General features: G+C 42.4%; 1 protein-coding gene and 1 pseudogene across 5 annotated transcripts in view; one reads left to right on the top strand and one right to left on the bottom strand.

Annotated features, from left to right (window-relative positions):
- Positions 1-16634, top strand: part of ZNF326 (zinc finger protein 326) — a 220675-nt gene that overhangs the window by 163650 nt on the left and 40391 nt on the right. For 3 of the 5 annotated variants that reach the window (XM_074002009.1, XM_065519069.2, XM_065519063.2), the window contains exon 1: positions 15284-15445. Coding sequence is in view for 1 of the 5 variants with exons in the window: in XM_074002006.1 (XP_073858107.1) it covers positions 15430-15445 (16 nt within the window). In the remaining 4 variants the exon portion in view is untranslated. Of the gene's footprint in view, positions 1-4226; positions 4263-7074; positions 7182-7915; positions 8030-13557; positions 15446-16634 lie in introns of those variants that run through there. The other 2 variants (XM_074002006.1, XM_074002014.1) reach the window with 1 other exon arrangement.
- Positions 13536-14499, bottom strand: LOC107130255 (gem-associated protein 8 pseudogene; annotated as a pseudogene).

Below are 16634 nucleotides of genomic sequence, written 5' to 3'. Positions count from 1 at the left end.
CAGGTGTGAGCTACTGCACCAGCCCATATGATTTTCGTTTATAGTTTTTCTCCAGGTGGAAAGAGGTCTTTATATAATCTAAATACAAGTACCTTGTCAGATGAGTGCATTGCAAATGTTTTTCTCAATCTGTGGCTTGCCTTTTAATTTTCTTAACAATGTTTTCCAAAGAGCAATGTTTTTAATTTTAATAAGGTCCATGAATTATTTTTGGAAGCATCTAAAAAAGAGAGAGAGAGAGCATGATAGGTTAAATAGTGGTCTGTCTAGTTTTAATAGTGAGCACATACGAAATTTCAATTCCTTGAAAATTGTCAACTATGTATTAATTAAAGTGTTGGATCAATCAAAACTTTCCTTTTTCTTATTGCCTTTGATAACATAATTTGCTGTATTTATGTGTCCTCATGTAATGACTATGAAATTTAAATGATATCTTAAACCTTTTTTTGTTTGTTTTAAGATAGAGTCTCACACTGTTGCCTGGGCTAGAGTGCAGTGGTGTGATCTCGGCTCAGTGCAACCTCTGCCTCCCAGGTTCAAGCAATTCTCCTCGCTTCAGCCTCCCAAGTAGCTGAGATTACAGGTGCCTGCCACCATGCCCAGCTAACTTTTTTTTTTGTATTTTTAGTAGAGACAGGGTTTCATTACGTTGTCCCAGGCTGGTCTTGAACTCCTGACCTCATGATCCACCCACCTTGGCCTCCCAAAGTGCTGGGATTACAGGCATGAACCTCCAATATTAGCCTCCCAACGTGCTAAGATTACACCCGGCCTCCAATATTTTTTTAATGCCAATGTTTTATGCTATTAATAGATGTACAGTAACCAGATATTCCATCTCAACCACATTCATTTTTAAATAGTTTTTATGTGGATGTCCCATTATCCTTATCTAGGCATTCACTGATTTTGGGGGCAAACTATTTTGAGATTTTAAAAATATTTCATTTTAGCCTCAATAAGAATTTTCTCAATGTAGGGACTGAAGTTTTAAATTCATATTTGCCAATATTCTCAAGTAAAAAATTAGAAAATTCTAGTACTGAACCTTTTAATTCACTGGCAACGTACAGCTCTCAAGACAAAAATCTGGGAGGATGGAGAGAAGCTAAGGGAGATGAGGTGTGTCCCTCATAAATAAGAAATGTTGCTAAGTCACAGCTGTCCTTTGTTTTCAGATAAATTAATGAGAATCAATGGAAGCTCTCAGTGCAGCCCAGGGTTGCCTCCTAGGAAGGGGTGTATTTTCAACACGGGATCCAAAGAAATGGTTTATAGCACATTAGTGCCATGGTTTTTGAAGGTTGAATACAGCTTTGTTATTCGACTCTCCAGTTACATCCTCTAGAGGATACTCTCACTGTTGCCCTGGGGGAATAATATCTCAGTAGAGTTACAGAAGGCAATTGTAGGATATGGAGGAGGAAGGACCTCTCCCTCATTACTTTATGCTTTAAAAATTAAATAAACAGTCAAGTGTACTGTTAGCATTTTTCTTTCTCTTCTCCAGTTTCTGGAAGCAAAAAACAATAAAGAATTAAAGAGTACGGGAAAAAATTCATTTTCCTTAGTAGATATGATTTTTTTTTCTTTTTTTTCTTTTGACGGAGTCTCATCCTGTCTCCCGGGCTGGAGTGCAGTGGCGCAATCTCAGCTCACTGCAACTTCCGCCTCCCGGGTTCAAGCAATTCTCCTGCCTCAGCCTCCTGCGTAGCTGGACTACAGGAGCTATGCCTGGCTAATTTTTTTGTATTTCACTCATCATGTTGCCCAGGCTGGTCTCAAACTCCTGAGCTCAGGCAATCCATCCACCTCGGCCTCCCAAAGTGCTAGGATTCACAGGCGTGAGCCACCACACCTGGCCCCTTTTGCCTAATATTAATTTACTGAACTAAACATCATACACTTATGGCCTTCCTTCTTTTAGTAATTCATATCAGCATGAATATTTAGAAATAAGAAAATTTTGAGGAGAAAGATTTAGTATGTAAATATGAACATCTGCTATCCACCTGAAGAGAGATATTTAATTCTAAAGCTAGGACATATATTTTGTAAAAACTAGTAGAGCCAGGCCTGCTGTCTGTATCAGCCCTACCCAGGCAGGTTTGGGATAAGGGAGGGAGTGAAGAGGGAAGGTAAGTCCCCAGAGTTCCCTTATCTCAGCCACAGCAAGTAAATCCCTGGAAAAAGCAGGAGACACTTTCCCGGCTAGTCCTCCTAGCCTCCCACCCTACCCCGCCCTCTCTCTAGGCCTCTTTTTAGAATTTCTGAAAAAAGGATATGGTCAGAGAGAAGAAGGCTGGAGAGAAACAAATGGGAAACAGCGATTCCAGGCTCAGTATGGGGTGTGTGTCAGAAAACTCAGGTCACCCTTGTTTTTTTTTTTTTTTTTTTGAGACGGAGTCTCGCTCTGTCTCCCAGGCTGGAGTGCAGTGGCGCTATCTGGGCTCACTGCAACCTCCGCCCCTCCAGGTTTTAAGCAATTCTCTGCCTCAGCCTCCGGAGTAGCTGGGATTACAGGAGTGTGCCACCATGCCCCGCCAATTTTTTTTTTGTATTTTTAGTAGAGACGGGGTTTCACCATCTTGGCCAGGCTGGTCTTGAACTCCTGACCTCATGATCCATCTGCCTTGACCTCCCAAAGTGCTGGGATTACAGGCGTGAGCCACCGCGCCCGGCTACCATTGTTTGTTTTCTAGTCGTAATGCTTTCACTTATTTTATTAGCTGAACGACCTTGGACAAGTACTTTCACCCTTTCTGTTAAAACAACTCATTTTCCTACCATCATGTGCCTCTTTAAAAACAAGTAAGAGAATTGTATTGATCAGAATAACTTGCTTCTAGAAATATCTGGGGCAGGAAGGTCACTAACTGATGGAAAGTACTATTTCTTTTTCCTTGAGTACTAGAACTAGCCCAGTATAACACTGCATATACTTTTCCTTTCTTTGAGTCAGATCTCAGCTAGTATACTCTAGTAAGTATTGATGAAATTGTATGAAAGGTGAAGTAAGTTTCTCTTTTGAGACAGGAGAGTGAACCTATGTGCACTCACCTTCCCCCATGACCTCACAGAAATAAAAGTAAATAAGCACAGGGAAAAAAAAAAAAAAAAGCATGTAGTAGGGAGAAGTAAAAAGCAATAAACTGGAAATTTCAACAAATTCCTAAAATAAAGTGAAAGGAGAGAGTTAATGGTTAAAATGGGTAGAATACACAAGATAAAATGACAATTGGAAACTTGAGAGAAACAATTCTGAACAATAAAGTCACAGACCACACATGAAGCAAACTACAACTGGACAGGAATATAAGCAGTTAACGGAGTGTACGAAAAAGCAATTCATTTGACCTTCATGCTAGAAATAGCCTCATTTGAGAGACCCAGGGGTTATAACATTAAGTCCATGGAAAAGAAAATATCCTAGCACATTAACATTGAACAATGTTTATATTAATCATAATTGAGCATGTGTAGTGTATTGGATTCTTTTTTCTTTTCCTTTTGGAGACAGAGTCTCTCTCTGTCACCCAGGTTGGAGTGCAGTGGCACAATCTTGGCTCATGGCAACCTCCATCTCCCAAGTTCAAGGATTCTCCTGCCTTCCAACTAGCTGGGACTACAGGCGTGCACCACCATGCCCAGCTAATTTTTTTTGGATTTTTAGTAGAGGCAGCGTTTCACCATGTTGCCCAGGCTGATCTCAAACTCCTGAGCACAGGTAATCACCTGCCTTGGCCTCCCAAAGTGCTAGGATTACAGGATTGAGCCACCGTGCCCAGCCTGTTTCTATTTTTAAAAAAATATTTTAAATAACTTTATTTTTTAGAACTATTTTAAATTTACAGAAAAATTGCACAATAGTACAGAGAGTTGCTATATACCCTGTAGTCAGTTTCCCCTATTATTAACATCTAACATTAGTATAGCCCATTTGTTACAATTAATGAATGAGTACTGATATGTTATTAATAACTAAAGTTCATAACTTATGCAAATTTTTAAATTTTCTCCCTCATGTCTTTTTTCTATTCTAGAATCCCATTGCATCCAGGTTATCACATTTCATTTCGTTGTCATGTCTTCTTAGGCTCCTCTAGGCTACAGCAGTTTCTCAGGCTTTTCTTGTTTTTGATGATTTTGAGTTTTGAGGAGTACTGATTAGGGTTTTGTAGACTGTCTCTCACTTGGGATTTTTTTTTTTTTCTTATTATTAGACTGGCGTGATTGGTTTTGTGAGGAGGACCGCAAAGGTAAGGTGCCATTTTTATCACATGAAATCAAGAGTACATTCATACTATGTATGGATAGTACATACTATTGGTATGACTGTTGGTCCTGACCTCAATCACCTGATTGAACTAGAGTTACCAGGTTTCTCCAATGTATGGTTACTTGTCCTCTCCCCCTTTCCTTACTATACTTTTTGGAAGGAATTATATAGATTTTTAACTTCTAAAGTCAACCTATAAAAAAATTAGAACATAGTTTTTTATGATGGCAGTACACAATACAAATATTAACCATTTCGTGAGTTGTAAAGTATAGCGGTCAACAATGGAAGAGAGAAGAAAAGTTCAGGAATGGGAAGGGGAGCCACTACAATTTATAGAACAGAGAGCCCACAGATATGCTATTAAAAAGAAATAGAAATTTGAGTACTTACTGAAAAATATAAAAAAGTAGTTCCAAAAGAGGAAATAAAATAAATGATTACTGTTATTAAACATTGGGAAGAGGAGGATAATATGAGAGATGTGCTCATTTTTATATTGTGGAATTAACTGCTATTGACTAAAGTTGGTAAACCAAGAAGAGCAATATAGAGTGCAATGGAAGTAAACACCAAGTGATCTCATACCAGATGAAACAAGGAAGTTTTTCTCTGCAGAAGAACTGGAGCTGAGCACGAAGGGGAGGGAGGAAAGGCTGTTGCTTTTCAATGGAAATTCTTTTATACAATGTGATTTATTATCACATGCACAAATTATTTGCTTTAAACAAAAGATGATGTATAGGGTAGTACCAGGACTCCTACTGGACAACCTGGTATGACCCTTTTTTGGGCAGCACCCACCCAGCTTCAGTTATACAAGCAAACTGGTGAACTGCCTAACCTTCATCCACACAAACCACATTACAATGTGGTGTTTTGTTGGAACCTCACTTGTGAGATAGTGAAAGGAGCAACCATCTTAGGTCTTTGATTTGTAGGAAAGGCATTAAAAAAAAGAACTTCCTTTGTTTCCCTGGGATTAAAGATTAGGAAGATTTCAGTTGCAAAAAAAAAAAAAAAAAGAAATTGGCTGAAAGATGTGTCCAATTGTCTCTGGTTGCAAAGTATTGGCAATCAGTAGAAATCCTCTGTGTGTTTCCTGTGTTTAGCATTTATATAACATGTTTCAAGTTTAAAAGCCCTTTACTGTCATTAGCTAATTATCTCCCAAGGGCTGCAGGGTAGTTAGAGGAAATGTTGGAACCAAGCCAGTTTTTAGAGCTGTAAGTTGTATACACACATACAACTGTGGCAGCCTTGATTCAGGGTGTAGTTGTTACACCATTTCCCACACATAGATCAATCAGTTAGTGTGTGGATATTCAATCTCTGAAGTTCTTTTTCTAGACTTCACATTTTCTTCTTAAGAAGTACAACTTACTGAAACAGAAGAGCACTTATTCTAATAGCACCTCTCCTAAGTGTCTTGAAAATAAACATTGTTGATAGTTTTAGGTTCATCATCAAATCAGAATCCCTGAAGTGAGACCTGAGTTTGGCACTCGAGGCGTGCCCTGGGTGATTCCAGCGAAGAGCCACTCTCAAGAACCACGGACTTAAATGGCCAATAGAGGTTCCCCACACCCACCATCAATAACTATATCTCCAAAAAGAATGAAACACAATATGTGGCTACAGAGAACTTTTTATACACGCTAATCATTAATAAATATTAAATCTTGTTTTATGCCAAATATTTATTTTACATTATCAAAGTGCTCAAGAAATTTGGAGGATATAGAAAAATAAATATGCATATATATCTAAAAAGTCATCACAAAGAGAATCATTGTTCATGTTTTGGAATTATTCTTTCCATCATTTTATTTCATTGCTTTGTCTTTTTTTTTTTTTTTTTTTTTTTGAGACAGAGTCTCGCTCTGTCTCCCAGGCTGGAGTGCAGTGGCCTGACCTTGGCTCACTGCAACCTCCGCCTCCTGGGTTCAAGCAATTCTCCTGCCTTAGCCTCCCAAGTAACTGTGACTAAAGGTATCTGCCACTACGCCCGGCTACTTTTTGTATTTTTAGTGAAGACGGGGTTTCACCATATTGGCCAGGCTGATCTCAAACTCCTGACCTTGTGATCCGCCCGCCTCGGCCTCCCAAAGTGCTGGGATTACAGGTGTGAGCCACTGCGCCCAGCCTTTTCTTTCTTTCTTTCTTTCTTTTTTTTTGAGACAGGGTCTCACTCTGTCATCCAGGCTGGAGTGCAGTTGCGTGTTCACAGTTCACTGCCACCTCGAGCTCACAGACTCAAGCGATCCTCCCGCCTTAGCTTCCCAAGTAGAATAGCTGGGCACATACCATCATGCCGGACTTGCTTTGTCTTTTAAGAAAATTTATTGAGGTAGCAGTTATCAGATTTCATATTGGCTCCATACACCAATAGACCTAAGCAGTTTTGTATCTTGCTTTTCAAATTTGCCATTATAATAAGCATTTTTCACTGTTTCATGCTTTAAAAGTCATCTCTGAAAATGAAATGAGGCAAACAGGAAAAATTATATCCGTGATTACACCAAAATAGAAATACAGGTACTTGCAGAGCACAGGCCAACAAAATTCTCTACTTTGGTGTCCGTTTAGAATCCTTCAGATCAGCAGAAACTAGAACTTGAACTCAATTTCTGTAGCCACATTCTGACTATATTTGGTGTGTGATGCCCTCTACTGGCTGTTCTAGGATGGTGCCTTTTCCGTTTGTAAACTGTGTAAGGACTCTAAAGAAAGGGGGTTTAGATTGTGTCCATGCTTGTTTGAATGTTCTATGTCTGTATTTTTATTTATAGGTGTCGCCTTCATGTAGAATTGAAGCTATATGAATACAGGAGCTGGCTGTGTGTCTGTTTCCTGTTTTTCTTTCAAGAAACATTTTAAAGAATCTACCACATGCCAGGTATGGTGCTAGGAAGCTGGAGACACAAAGATGAAATCTCCCCCTTCAAGTGGCTCATTATCTTAACTACTGGGAGAGACAAAGTCAGGCAGCGGAACCTACTCAACATGCCTTGAGTATTCCAGCAGAAAAACCTGATTCTCTGTAGTCAGTGGTCTTTATCTAGAAAAATCATCCTCTCCAATGAAGTGTCCAGCTTTTGGAAAAACACATGTGGCAGAGTCAGGAAGAAATGGGACACCATCTTAGCAGGACAGATCCAGCAAATCAATTCTGGCAATCAGTGGGGTTGACAGATGTCACAGCCAGCTTGCTCTCAATATACTTGGTAAATTAAAATTTATGATGGAGTGTGACACAAGAGTAAGATAAAATGAATGGCAATAATTCAGAGTTGTAATTGAGTTCCTATAAGGCAATATACTTCATTTTCCAGAAAAGTGTAAGTAACCAACGAAGGAAGGTATAATTACATTTTGAAAGCACTTTGTGTTTGGAACTTTACTTTGCTTTCTTGGAAAACAAATTCATATAGGATTAACCAGTTTTTTTTTTTTTTTTTTTTTTTCCAAATCTGATGATGACCTGGAGCATAGGATAAAGCATTCATGATCACTTACATAGTTACCTGATATGTATTAATAGTTCTGTTTGACCACATTATGCACAATTATATAAAAATCCTCTATAGATTAGCAAGGTCTCTCTCTCTCTTTTTTTTTTTTAAACCTGAGGACCCTGATGATGGTATTGGCTCTACAAGGTTGGCTCCATACACCAATAGACCTAAGCATGACTAAACGATATCATAAATATGGAGCCAGCAATTGCTGATTGTGTGGTCTTAGGTGAGTTACTTAACTTCTCTTCAGTTTTCCTTGTTTGGGAGCGGGTATAACCTACCTTATTGTAAAGAAATAGGCTTGTAAAGTATACATCAACATTCCTAGCAGAGCACAGTAGGTACGTCAAAACGACAGAGATGCAAGCTTAAGCTCTGGAGCCAGGCTGACTGGGTTTGAATCTTGGTGCTATGCTTTATTAGCTTTGTGACTTGGTATCTTTACCTTTCTGGGTCAGTTTCCTCATTGCTACATTGAGGGTGATAATAATACCTACAATCATAGCATTGTTGAGCAGATAAAATGAGTTAACACCTGTAAAGTGCTTTGGAACATTTATGAACATATAGGGTTTAATAAAGGTTAATTGTAATTTATATTGCTATTCCTTTCAGCTGTCAGAGACACTTGCATCTTTTTGTAGTTCTATATTAAAACCAGGGAGAGACATCTTCCCATGTATAAAATAACATTTCACTCAGTGCTGTCACACCAGCTGTTTTCAGCAGTTTCCCATTATTGTGACCCTGCACTAGCTCTCCTTTGATATGACCTCAGATCCTCAGTAGAAATTACTTTAAGTTTGGCTGTTTGGCTATACAACAGTAATTGTTAGCTCTTGACTTCCCTCTCTAAGCGTCTATGGATTCTCTAAAGAACATGGAGGAAGATGGCCGGGCGCGGTGGCTCATGCCTGTAATCCCAGCACTTTGGGAGGCCGAGACGGGCGGATCACGAGGTCAGCAGATCCAGACCATCCTGGCTAACATGGTGAAACCCCGTCTCTACTAAAAATACAAAAAATTAGCCGGGTGTGGTGGCTGGCGCCTGTAGTCCCAGCTACTCGGGAGGCTGAGGCAGGAGAATGGCGTGAACCCGGGAGGCAGAGCTTGCAGTGAGCCAAGATCTCCACTGCACTCCAGCCTGGGTGACAGAGCGAGACTCCGTCTCAAAAAAAAAAAAAAAAAAAAAAAAGAACATGGAGCAAGAATTATCTAGTGGCAAATTAGGAAAGCATCGTGTAATCAAGACTTTCCTTTGCAACTCTATTGTCACCTTCTCTCCAAAGTAATTGTATGACACAGTGATTTTCTGCAGAAGAAGCTCTGAGACCTCATTTCAGTCTAAGTTTTTTCATCATTTCGTTGATACTCCTCCCCTTCAACATACATAGTGACAATTTGCTATGTACAGGCCATACAAAGGGTTGCAAAGAAGGGTCTCCACACTCAAAGAGGGTGAACAAGGAGCAAGGCAAGGATATAACTAATTCACTCACTAATTATAGCAAAAATCCAACTGTGAGAACCACTTAAAAAGTTACACAGAGTGAAGGGGATTCTGATTAAGAACTTTGGAAGAGGTTTACAAAGAGGCAACACTTATATTGAGCCTGAAGAATGGCAAAGGAAGAGAGGAAACATGATAGAGGCAGAGAGTTCAACATGAGCGAAGGCCAGGAAATGTGAAATACACAGCTTGTTCGGGGAACAGCAGATGGGCCTGTGTTGTTAGAGTGGAAGGAATGTAGGCGGATGGCTAGGAGATAGGAACAAAGGTCCCTGGCTCCTCAGGGAGTCCACTCACCTAGCTCTTCTGAGGTTCCAGGGTGGGGCTTCTCTGACAACTCCCTCAGGATCAGGTCCTAGGTGTAACCTCACATTTCCTCCTTCTCCCAGAAGTCTTCTCTTGACCTCAGACCTATATTCTTTTACAGCTTCACATAAAAACCCTATGTTTTATTTTACATCGGACCTTGCTGGTCTGGCATTATTTACCTGCCACCTGTTGTAAAATATATGGAAGATGAAATGGCATGAGACTTTGTACAAAGCATTGGCCCTTTAAGATAAAAATCTGAGCCTAACAAAGTAAGAGCAGGTCAGGCAGCCTAGCTAGACTGTGGGGGGTGGGGGGCAGTGGGTGGGAGAGAGATAACTATGAAGTAAGAAAATGATGCTTGGTACATTGTTGGTGTTCAGTCAATATTCAGTCAATGTTCAGTCAATATTCGTTGAATAAATGAATTAGGAGACAGCTTGATAGACTCTCAAGTATTGTGGGGTATCTCTGCAGTATGGCCATCTGCCTCTGGAACAGCACCTCCTATTTGGGAAAGAGGAAGGAAGGGGAGAAAATATATGTGTATTCTGGCTCTCCATGCATTTGTGCCAAGGTCAGGTTTGTTCTTGAGTTAGGAATCCCTTGTCTGGCAGTCTTCTCTTTTAGGGAAGAAGGGCGTGTGTGTGTGTGTGTGTGTGTATGTACAGTGACCCAGTATTTATTCCCTTCTAGTCATGCCAACACCTAAAGACCTCAGGCTACAAAATCATTTCTTTGCCAGAAGGTAAACTGGGAGAAAATGATAAGAAAAAAAAAGCTAAGAACATTCAGTGAGAACTCAGTTTTCTTGGTAAACATATATATTTGGCACTTAAGATGCAAAGAAGTCTTGATTCTAATCCCAAAGAGCTTTTAATGTGGGAAGACATAAAGCCAGAGTATTTAATGCATGGGAGATAGTGCAGGCACAGAACCCAAGGCCTTGCTACTCTACGTGTGGCTCCACCAGCGGCAGCATCTCCTGGAATTTTGTTAGAAATGCAGCCTGTTGGCTGGGCGCGGGGGCTCATGCCTGTAATCCCAGCACTTTGGGAGGCTGAGGCGGGCAGATCACGAGGTCAGGAGATCGAGACCATCCTGGCTAACACAGTGAAACTGCGTCTCTACTAAAAATACAAAAAATTAGCTGGTTGTGGTGGCTGGCGCCTGTAGTCCCAGCAACTCGGGAGGTTGAGGCAGGAGAATGGCATAAATCCAGGAGGCGGAGCTTGCAGTGAGCCGAGATGGCACCACTGCACTCCAGCCTGGGGGACAGAGTGAGACTCCATCTCAAAAAAAAAAAAAAAAAGGAAAACGCAGACTCTCCAGTTCCATTCAAGATTGACTGAATGTGATTTTGTCGTAACAAGTCCCTAGGTGAATCATATGCATATTGATATTTGAGAAGTACTGACCTAGGGGGTGGGGATGGGATCTGGGACTGTTTCTTAGAGGAAATAAATCCTGAGCTGTGTTTTGAAGATGAGTACAGTTAACCAGGTGGTGTTCCAAGTAGAGGAAAACAACATAAGCAAAAGTTCAGTGGTATGAAAAAGCACAGGGGCGTTTTAGGAACCTGTCACCTAAAACTGCTAATCAAAAGAGAGAGTGTGGGAGAGAGGAGGCGAGGGAAATGCAGAGAGATGACGCAGTTCAGGCAGTGGCCAAATCCTGCTACATGTGTTCTAGGGTAAGGAGCTTTGACTAGACTTAATCCTTGATAGAGATGCATGATGACATGTTCAGATTTGCATTTAGATCACTGCAACCCTGAGGAGGCTGAAAGGTAGAGAGATTAATTAGGAAGCTGAGGCAATAGTTTTGGAGAGAGATAATGAGAGTCTAAACTTAGGTTGTGGCAGTGGGGATGAAGAGGAGGGGGCAGGTTTAAGACATTTTAGGAGCTAATAAACAGATGAAAGACTTCAGAATGGATTGGAGGTGGGAGGATAAGGGAGGGCTGAGTCTTCACTAGATGACTCGTAAGCTGGGATTAGTGCATGGCTGTTCATGATGCCACTAACAGAGATGAAAAGATACAGGAGGATGAACAGGTTTGAAATTATGAGTTTGGTTTTCAAAATGTTCAGCTCAGGTGAATAGAAAACATGTATAGATGGTCTCTGACTTACTATGGTTTGACTTCATAGCTGTGTGAAAGTGATGTGCATTTAGTAGAAACTATAGTCCAATTTTGAATTTTGATCTTTTTCCAGGCTAGTGACATGAAGTAGGATACTCTTTTGAAAGGCTGGGCAGCGTCTCCCAGTCAACGACATAATCACAAGGGTAAACAACTGATATTCTACAATGTACTGTGCTGCCAGATGACTTTGCCCAACTGTAGGCTAATGTAAATGTTCTAAGCACATTTAAGGTAGGTTAGGCGAAGCTATGATGTTCAATAGGTTAGGCATATTAAATGCATTTTTGAATTGTGATATTTTCAATTTATGAAGGGCTTATTGGGATGTAACCCCAAGTAAGCAGAGGAGTATCTGCATAGAAGGGAAAAAAGGAGGAAACAAGAAAAGGAAGGAGAATAGCGTGAATCAATCAGGATGGAGGAGGAAAAAAATGCCCTGCCCATTTTTGGGGCAACACTAATACACATAGTGTATCTGTGAGCTTTTCTTGTAGTTGTATTTCCAGAGGTTGCCTCCGTGGTTCCAGCAACTGGGTGGACCCTGAAGAAAAGTAAATAATTTGATTCATGATTTCCTATCTGGTGACCAACTCATTGTTGCCACCGTTTGCTCTATGAAAAAAAAAAGTCTTTTGATCTGTGGTTCAAACTGCTCCAATGTCAGTTTGTCTTTTTCCAGATTCCTGAATGTATAAATAACTTTGTCCATGTCGCAAACACTGTTTCCAAAGTGGCAATAATACAATCCAGTATGTGTGTGTGTGTTTCTAGAGGTCATCCTTCAAGCTCTGGATGACTCTTCTGCCACAAATCTTACCCATCTGTGAATGTTACAGCTCTTTTATTTGCACCTTAAAATTCAGAACTAGATCATAGCCTGTCTCTAAAGTCATTTTTTGTAGACTTGACATTTTCTCAAGGAGTACAGGTTACTGAAACAGAAGAGAAATTAGTCCAATAACATCTCTTGTAAATGTCTTAAAAATAAACATTGGTGACAGTTTTAGGTTCATTATCAAATCAGAATCCCTGAAGTGAAACCTGAGTATTGGCACTTACTAAAAGTGCACTGGAGGATTCCAGAGTAGAGTCACAATCAAGAACCACTAACTTGGCCCGGCGCGGTGGCTCAAGCCTGTAATCCCAGCACTTTGGGAGGCCGAGATGGGCGGATCACGAGGTCAGGAGATCGAGACCATCCTGGCTAACACGGTGAAACCCCGTCTCTACTAAGAAATACAAAAAATAGCCGGGCGAGGTGGCAGCGCCTGTAGTCCCAGCTACTCGGGAGGCTGAGGCCGGAGAATGGCGTGAACCCGGGAGGCGGAGCTTGCAGTGAGCTGAGATCCGGCCACTGCACTCCAGCCTGGGCTACAGAGCGAGACTCCGTCTCAGAAAAAAAAAAAAAAAAAAAAAAAAAAAAAAAAGAACCACTAACTTAAATGGTCAAGAGAGACCCCACCTCCGCATCACTAAGTATATCTTCAAAGAAAATGAAACATAATATTTGGCTAAAGAGAACTTTTAATAAACAGTAGTCATTAATAAATATGAAATCTTGTTTTATGCCAAATATATATTTTACATTATGAAAGTGCTCGAGAATTTGGAGAATATAGAAGAATACATAATCACGTGTATATAAAAAGTCATCACAAAAAGAATCATTGTTCATGTTTTAGAATTCTTTTTTTTTTTTCTCCAGGCAAGAACTTTAATGAATTGAACTGTTACCGACAACATGAAACACCAGTATAATATATACAAAATTATCATTTTATTTCAGGATAAAATTTATCATGTTGGCAACAGAATATGTCCTGCCGACCTCCAAGTGGATGGCATAGTATATCCACCCCATGACAGGCCCACTGGGACTGTGGTGAACATGCCTGTACCTCAGTACAAAGTCCCCTTTCCCTGAGAAATGTACAGAAGGATAGATGAAGAGCGTGTATTCAAAAGGAAGAGGAAGAAGCTGGGTGCCCTGTGCCCCGAGCTCAGAACTTCAGGGGGATGGCCGGCTAGTACTTGGGCTGCTTTGGGTCACAGCGCGTGTCAAAGCTCAGCTGCACCGTAGCCTCCATGGCCTGAATCTTGGCGGCGCTGTCTCAGTACAAACGCTTCATCTCGGCCTGGCGCCGCTCACCAGGCCTCTCAGTTGGGGCGTCTACCGACCGGCGGGTGTTGCAGTACAGGTCGTGGTCAGCGTTCACAAACTGTCCAGGCGCTCTGCATCCGGCTGCCGCCGCCGCCGCCGTTCTTCTCTGTGCCTCTCGGTCTCTGCAAAGTACTGGCGGAGCTCTTCGGTGATTTCCACGTTGCTCAGGTCACATTCTACCTCTGCATCTGACTCGATCGCCATCTCTTCCTCTTTAGACAAAGCTTAGTCTTCTCTTATGGATGCCTGGATCCTACTGCTGCCATGTGGATGCTGCCCAGACCCTCTGAAAAGTGAAGAACTGCAGGGGGAGTCCTGCTAGGCCACATGATGGTCATAGAAGGACTGACGATATGCAGCCTGGTTATCGTAAGAGCTTTGGGGAAGAAGTGCAGGAAGGAAGTACCATGGAAGACTGAAACAGGATTCCGCCGCCTTCCTGTAGGCATTGTGGTGGCTTTGCATCCAAGACATTGCTTGATGATAATGTTGCCAGTATCTTGCATATACTGGATGAGGATACCAAGGCCTGGTAGCTTTTGATGTTGTTGTCTTCACCGCTGCCATCTCCGATTGTTAAAGTCCAAATGGGTGCCGAAACTTGTGGGCATGCAGCTTGCAGATCCTGCGTGGTGGCCAAGCAGGCCATATTTTAGAAATCTTTCCAGGCGGGTTGCGTTGGCTCACGCCTGTGATCCTAACACTTCGGGAGGCCGAGACGGGGCTGGGAGTGGGGGGATTGCTTGAGCCCAGGAGTTGGAGACCTGCTTGGGCAACATGGCAAAACCCCCATCTCTATAAAAATAATTTAAAAAATTTTTAAAGAATTATTATTTCCATTTTATTTCAATGCTTTGTCTTTCAAGAAAATTTATTGACAGCGATAATCAGACTCCATATGCAATTTTGTATCTTGCTTTTCAAATTTGCCGCAGGCTTCTAAAAACGTCCCAGACTTCTGTGTCTCCATGGAGGAAACTCTGCAAGTACTTACAAATGTTATGATTAGTCATCCGTAGCCAATACAAAGCAAAAGTTAGGCTTGCAATTTTATTAGTTAGGGCAGGAAGAAGGCATTCCAACCGGCTTCTTTCGCTCTTGCCAGGTTCAAACATGGCGGGCCGCAGCCGGCCCTTCCCGTACACTCGGCTTGCTTTCCCACAACCCCTGCCAATCTTTAGCGCTCCTTTTTTACCTTCCTTCCCCATCAGCGGCTCCGGAGGGTCAGCACCTCCGATCATGACAGCGGACCTGCTTCCCGCCCCCACGCGAGGGCCCGCCCACCAGCCCGCGCCAGCCAATAGCAGGCCGCGCCGACAGGACTGGTAGCGCCGGTCGGCCCCGCCTCCCCAGCCTCGCTGTGGCCTGCGGCTCCCGGGCTGGTAGCGCCGCTCTCGGTCGCGCGGACTGATCGTGTGGAATCGCGGGTCGCGGACGCTCGCCGCCGGCCGTAGCTCAGCCCAGCGCCTCCAAGGCCGACGGCCCCCAGCCTCTGCCATGGACTTCGAGGACGGTAAGCACTGCCTCTGGCTGGTCGGCGCGGCTAGCAGGAGGCGGGGTGGCCTGCGCTGGGGGTCTGTTTACCGTCTCAAGATGGCCGTGTGGGCTTTGTTCTGCGGGCCCGGAGGCCGCCGGCCCGCCCGCCCCGGGCCCAGCGCCCGGAGTCGGCCTCTTTGGGGACCCGCGCTCCCCGATTCGGCCCGCTCGGCGCCCGCTGCCGGCGGAGACAGGAGAACTCGGTGCCCGGTAGGACGCGCCTAGAGCGCGAGAACCTCCGGGCTGGAGCCCCAGACTCGCCTTGGCCCCTGGTAGTGGAAATTGCCCCGACGTCTCCAACTTCCCGGTCTCGGCCAAACGGGCGAGTGCGGCCTCACCCACCTAGTCTCGCATTCGCCCCACAGGGCAGCGACCCAGACCGTGTGCTTAGTTAATCCTCAGCCTCGGGTTACTTCTTGCCAGATAGAATTTTCAGAGGCTTGTTCACAGTGATGTTTCTGGTTGTCCCAGTTTAAGATGAGTTGAAAGGGTGTCTTTAAGTGATGTGTATAGATAGATATCTATGCAAAATGGAAAGCAAGATGTTTCCTGGTTAGCAAACTGGGGTGTTTATCATCAAAAATTACCTGCTTGTTAATCCCAAATTTGAAATATTTATGTAAACCAAAGCACTTTTCTTTGGATCGTGTGTAGATAGGATTGAAGTTAGTCAGAATTTTGGCACAGCAAGCATCAAATGTCCTTCACATTTGGACCTTTACACAGCCTTGTAAGTGTTCGACCTATGGATTAAATAAACTGTATTTTAGCAATACCTTTTAGTTGTCTCAGATACTAATTCTTTAAACTACTTTTACAGGGTCACAAAGTAATATTCATTTGGTCTTCACTTTTGTTTTCAAACCTTGCTAGGAATTGGTGTCAAGATAAAGTGGTATGTAGTGACAACATTAGGGAGACATGGGAAAGGACTTGTATGATTAAACTGGATTTAATCCTGAGTAACCAGGCATGCTTAAGTAAAACCAGTTTGCTAAGTAGGCTGTAAACCTTTGACCCCACCAAAAAAATGATCTTTAAATGAGGTGTGATCTTATCATATGTCTTACTCAATGAGCTTTTGATTTTTCATAAGATTTCATGCAACAAAGAATTAAAGCTTTCACATCTAGGTACAGATTTTTCAAAGGGGACTGGAATCGCCC

This window comes from Macaca fascicularis, chromosome 1 (assembly GCF_037993035.2).
Source record: "Macaca fascicularis isolate 582-1 chromosome 1, T2T-MFA8v1.1".
Taxonomy (NCBI): domain Eukaryota; kingdom Metazoa; phylum Chordata; class Mammalia; order Primates; family Cercopithecidae; genus Macaca; species Macaca fascicularis.
This window is presented reverse-complemented; position numbering and strand designations above follow the sequence as displayed.